This window comes from Pan troglodytes, chromosome 13, assembly GCF_028858775.2.
Source record: "Pan troglodytes isolate AG18354 chromosome 13, NHGRI_mPanTro3-v2.0_pri, whole genome shotgun sequence".
Lineage (NCBI taxonomy): Eukaryota > Metazoa > Chordata > Mammalia > Primates > Hominidae > Pan > Pan troglodytes.
In genome coordinates, this window is record NC_072411.2 from 104,997,208 (window position 1) to 105,003,207 (window position 6,000).

Consider the following 6,000-nt stretch of genomic DNA (forward strand, 5'->3'; position numbering starts at 1 on the left):
AAAGGGAAGGATTTGGCTTTAATAAAAAGCTTTCAAAGCAAAGGAGTTTTCATTTTGATTTCACATTTACATGATATTGCTCAGAAAACTATCAGGGTTAACTCAAAGAATTGTTTCCATCAAAGAGATTTTTACAAGCACTTGAAGAGAAAAGCCAGGCCTACCATAGTTTTAGTCATGCAATGGTGGAACTTAGCAAAAGACGGACATTGTATATCTTTAATTTCCTTGCTGTCTCCTTCCAGTATATTATAGACCTCGGAAAAATCATGGCAGTGGAATATACCATACATAAAGGCATACATGTCTTTAAACATCTAGATTTTCTTCTGCTATAGGAAATTCATTATTCCCTTGACCGTCTTAGCTCATCATTGACATGCAGTGCTCATCGGGCTGAGCCACCTGCATGGTAACGGGGCTGTCAAGGGAACTGAAAGCAGCAATGATGATGGGGGCTTCTTGCATTCTAAGATACATATGTTGAATCACATGTCAGATAGCACTTTTGGTCCTTTATGTTTGAAGCGGGGGGACAGAGCTTGAGTTTTATATTCCTTTTCTGTGATGTAAGTTAACTGTTTTTAAAAAATAAAAGAGCTTGTTTCCAAGCTTTTTTTTTTTATTTTTTAAGTTCAGTGACTTAAAAGCATTGGGTTGTCTGTTCTATGTCTAGGCCAAAACAGCTTCATGAAATCCCAGCCTTTTATTGTCCTGACAAAAACAAGGTGAATTTCATTCCTAAAAGTGGATCTGCTTTCTGCCTCGTCAGCATCCTCAAGCCACTCCTTCCTACCCCGGATCTTACACTCAAGGGCTCTGGCCACAGCCTGACAGTCACCACTGGCATGACAACCACTCTGCTGCAGCCTATTGCTGTGGCCTCCCTGTCTACAAACACAGAGCAAGACCGAGTCTCTCGAGGAACAAGTACAGTCATGCCATCAGCTTCTCTACTCCCACCACCAGAACCAATTGAGGAAGCTGAAGGATAGGTCACAGTGCAACGTGGCTGTTGTTCTGGGAAATTGGGAACCTCCTCAGATCACTGGATTCTGATGGCATCGTGCGCTTCTGGTCGGCTGTGATGTGCTCCAGCTTTCCAGTGACATGTGACGGCGAGGCTTCTGGAAGAAAGGATCCCCCGTGACGGCTCTGCCCCACTTGTGAACGCCAACCCTCAGTGCTTAGCCTGCTTTTTATCAAAGCACTGATTGAAACAAGAAAGGTCTCATTCTTTACCTTTGGAGAGACAATATCACGTTTTTGTTTTCGAATTAGACTTCTTTAAAACATACACACACACACACACACACACACACACACACACACACACACACACACACCCCTGATCCTTGCCAACATGATTCCTAAAGGGAGATGTGACTGATGCTGCAAGAACCATCTTTTCTATGAAAATGACTATTTTATAATATACCAATGTTACATTTTCTGAAACGTAGCAAACAGGATATTCAAAAGATTCTTTGGTGGCCTCTGTTTCTTGTTCCCTTTCTAGATGTGTGCTTTTCTCAGCTGTTTTCAGCTTTGGGACCAAAGGGATTGTTGACGTTTTCCCAGCAATCTTAATCTCATGACTATGTTCTTCTCCCAAACAAGGATTGATAGGTAAATGCATTGAACAAGTATATATAAAAAGAGATTAAAAAGCAATATTCGTACATTATGTGATTTAGGTTTTTGATGTCAAAAGTTTGTGCTTTGGGTGAAATATTTGTATAACTGCTGTTTTCTTCACTACTCCTGTACACATTTCACCATGTGGTCAGAAAAGTTGTAGTCTGAAGACAAGTGCTTTAATATGTTCTCACCCATATTGGAACTTGATTTAAAAGTCAGTGAGCCAAAAGGAAACTATCCAGTGTTGATTGCTAGCTAAGAGTAAGGAGCCCCTTTGGTTTTCTGTGATATATATATATATCACACGCTCTCCCTCCTTCACCACAGGTGTCATTCTACCTTTAATCATCACTGTATCATAGCCCCAAAGAGATCCTGAAATGGCTGTGCATGGATTTCCTCCTTTGCCCTTGTGATGTTGTTGTCTTGTGGATTTGGTTGGGCTAGTAGTTTGCCAGGAGTGTAATCCAGTGGATAGTGATCCAAACTGTAGCCGCAGAATCCTGTGACTGACATTTTTCTTTGTGGTGGTGGTTGGCCCTGAGATTTGTTGCCTACAGATTTTGCTAATTTACCCCCCTAACGCTTCACATAGTGGGGAAAATACACAAGAAGAACTTGAGTATGAACGATAAGCACCTTTGAAAACTCCATACAGTTTTGGATTAGGGCTCATCCTAATATAAATCACTGCCAGTATCACATGACATCAGTATTTGATTTCTGGGTATGTGGTAGTGAGATTAAGGAGCAGCTTTTTTTTTTTTTTTTTTTGAGACAGAGTCTCACTCTGTCACCCAGGCTGGAGTGCAATGGCGCAATCTCGGCTCACTGCGACCTCTGTCTCCCAGGTTCAAGCAATTCTCCTGCCTCAGCCTCCCAAGTAGCTGGGATTACAGGCATGCACCACCACACCCAGCTAATTTTGTATTTTTAGTAGATATGGGGTTTCACCATGTTGGTCAGGCTGTTCTTGAACTCCCGACCTCAGGTGATCTGCTCGTCTTGGCCTCCCAAAGTGCTGGGATTACAGGCGTGAGCCACCACGCCCATCCAGGAGCAGCTCTTTTTAAAAGTGAGTTTCAGCAAACAGTATTGAATAAAAGCATCTTTTTCATATCTTCATATACTACTTTATGATGCAATAATTTACTGTTCCTATACATATTATAAGGTAGAAAAAAGTTTTTAAATCCTTATAAAGAGGATGCAGTTTAGAAGGTTAATATGTCAGCTTACCCAGACATATTCTATCAAGGAAAACCTAGTGGTAGCAATAAATCTTTGGAAAGGACTTCTTATACTCATGTACCTTTAAAACATCTAAGCAATTTAAAATAATCCCTGTTGAGTTTAAATTCGAGATGGATTTAGGTAAATCAGATAAATTCAACATTTGAATAAATCCGTCAGGTTTTAGATGGTGGGATTGATGAACTTTGGTACTTTCTCAATCCAAAACTAATTTGTTTGGAACTAGTACGTTATGGCTTCTCAGTCATGAAAAGCTCAGTTATTTGGGGTCTACATTTTCTCACTGAGAGCCTTGATATTTTGCCTTCTTTATTATGCATTATAACTTGACTGTATCACCACTGAGTATCTGCTGTATCAGAAGTTGAGAAGAAAAGGTAAAACTGAAATCAGAATGGGGGTAGAGGAAGTTAAAAACAAGTTATTTAAAAAGAACTCTTGGTTTTTGGATGACTTGAATTCTGTTAAATCTGTGTTCTTGGCCTTGCACTTCCGTTCCTCTTCCATCTCTATCCCTGCTAGTCACAATGGCATTTTAGAACTAGAATGCCACTCTGTAGAGGTTTTCCCTTTTGCTCTGTTGTGCCTATTTGTCTAATTCATATCTTTCTGTGGAGTTTCATATGTCCTTAATCTAAAGTAACTTAAAATTGGAATGGAAGAACAAGTTTCAGAATTATTTACAGTCTTATAAATAGAACTTCTAGTGTAATGTTTGGTTGTAAGGAGAATGTGAATTTGCAGGTAAATGAATTGTATGGCAACCAGACAGATCCCTGGGGTTTGGGAGAAATAGAGCTTGAGATTTGAAAAAAAGGTACAAGGTACAAAACAACTCTAACTGCCAGTGCCAAAGGGCTAATTTTTAAGCATGTAAGCTTTACCACAGTCTTGAAAAAAATATTAACCATAGGTTCATTCAGCTGTTTTATTTAACCCTTAGTTCCCTGGTGGTTGATTTTTTTTTTTTTTAATGGGTCTCCAGCTTTCCAGTGAAATGTGACACTCTCAATAGAATGCATAATGTTGGTTTCTAAAGTTACACTCCATAATTATTGTTATTCTGTAGAAAACTGTACAGAAGGTAAATAGAATAGCTTCAATGGGAATATAATTTAAATTTTTTTAATTTTATAAAAATTTACTTCCATTGCATTAAAAGAAATGGGTAGCATGTGTCTTTCAGAGAAAGGACCTATTTGGTTATTCACTTTGTCAATCTTAGGTTTTTTTAAATCTTTAAACAATTTCTTCTTTGTGATGATAAAAATAATATAAATTTACTGTTTCTGATCATGACTGAGTCTATTACTTGTCATGGCTTTTGTAAGCAACTGTGTTTTAAAAATACCGGTTTTGCCTCTTTGGTTACATGTGGTGAGCATGGATGTCAAGATTATTTTTCAACTAGATTATTCAATTTGTTTTATATTTCTTATACTTAATACTTACGACTACAGTCCACATCAGTCTTTTAGAAGGTGCTCTTGCTAACTGTGGAATATTTGACGACATGAAAGTCCTTTTTCTTTGCTTTCAGTGGTTGGCTTTCACTGAAAGAAAGTGTAAAAAAAGTCAGAATTTATAGCTTTCACTATGTCCAAGACTAGGACTGGGTTATAAAGATTTTCTTTTGTGAAGGAAAATAAAAGAAAATTTGCCACTACTGCATTTACTTTACTATTGTAAACTTAAGATTCATTCCTTAGTCTTTGGAATTTTGATGTCTCAAAACCAGATGAGTGGAAGTGCTGAATTTGCAAAATAAAGCTAAGAATGCTTAACTCTGCACTTTAAGTTTTACTCTGACCAAATTGAAGATGAGCAGAGCAGCCCTGAACAGCATTTTGTTTATACAGTCTTGTTTAAGAATAGAATTTTTTTAACTCTTCATTTTTTGTCTCTGTGGAAGCTGTGTAACTCTTTTTAAAATGCAATTTAAAACATTTTGTTATTCTAACAATTCTCTCAAAAAACAGCATTTCCAATGGTAATCGGTATTGTTACGCTGTACTTATGTATTCCCTGTACCTGAACACTTGTTGCTGCCTCACAAGAAAATAGAACTTTTATGTTAAAAATAAAGTCTGTTCTTCTTGAGTTTTTTTCTGTGAATTTTTATGAATATTGTCCAAATTCAAGTTACATTTCTTTTTGGACTGGTTATTTATCTAGCTTTTAAGCGGTACATTGTTTTTCTCAGACTAATAGAAAAATTTGTTTGTGTTCAGCAGCAAGTTCCTTGCTCTACCCCTCACTTGCCCTAGAACTGAAAGTACCTGCTCTTTGGGGTAAGTGCTAGGCACACATTAAAATATAAGCAGCACAGAGAGATACCCACGCGTGAGGAATTCACTGCTTCAGAGTTTTGTTAGAGGTAACTTAGCTGGGGCAGTCACTTAACATTCATTATAAAGTACATGAGAGGAGTTTTTTTGTTTTAATTCTTGGTAATTCAGCCATATTCTTCCTTTGTGACAGTGGCTTATATATGCAAGACAGTCGTTGGGTTTCAGGGGACAGTTGTTGAGTTTTGGGGATTTTGTCTGTATCCACACAACAGAGCTGGTCAGAAGGCTACACTGTAATAACTTAGAAAGCAGGGACACATTTTAATGACATAAGTCACCACAGTAATTTGGTCACCAAATTAATTTTTTTTTGTTTTTGAGACAGAGTCTCTGCTGTGTTTCCCAGGGTGGAGTACAGTGGCACAGTCACTCAGCTCACTGCAGCCTCAAGCTCCTGGGCTGAAGGGATCCTTCTGCCTCAGCCTCCCAAGTGGCTGGGACCACAGGTATGTGCTACCACGCCTGGCTAATTATTTTATAAATTTATTTTATTTATTTATTTTCATAGAGACAAGGTCTTGCCACATTGCCTAGGCTGGTCTCAAACTCCTGGCCTCAAGTGATCCTCCCACCTCTGCCTCCCAAAGTGCTGGACTCAAGGGATCCTCCTGCCTCAGCCTCCCAAGTGGCTGGGACCACAGGTATGTGCCACCATGCCTGGCTAATTTTTATATGAATTTATTTAATTTTTTTTTTTCGTAGAAACAAGGTCTTGCCACACTGCTTAGGCTGGTCTTGAACTCCTGGCCTCAAG

At 38.5% G+C, this 6,000-nt stretch overlaps 1 protein-coding gene across 1 annotated transcript in view; it reads left to right on the forward strand.

Annotated features, from left to right (window-relative positions):
* The window catches only part of FAM117B (family with sequence similarity 117 member B), a 134,640-nt gene extending 129,640 nt beyond the window's left edge, over positions 1-5,000 (forward strand). Inside the window, exon 8 of the mRNA XM_016950310.4 lies at positions 677-5,000. Within this exon, the coding sequence (XP_016805799.3) occupies positions 677-995 (319 nt within the window). The 3' untranslated portion in view covers positions 996-5,000. The remainder of the gene's footprint in view (positions 1-676) is intronic.
* Positions 5,001-6,000: the final 1,000 nt, after the last annotated feature.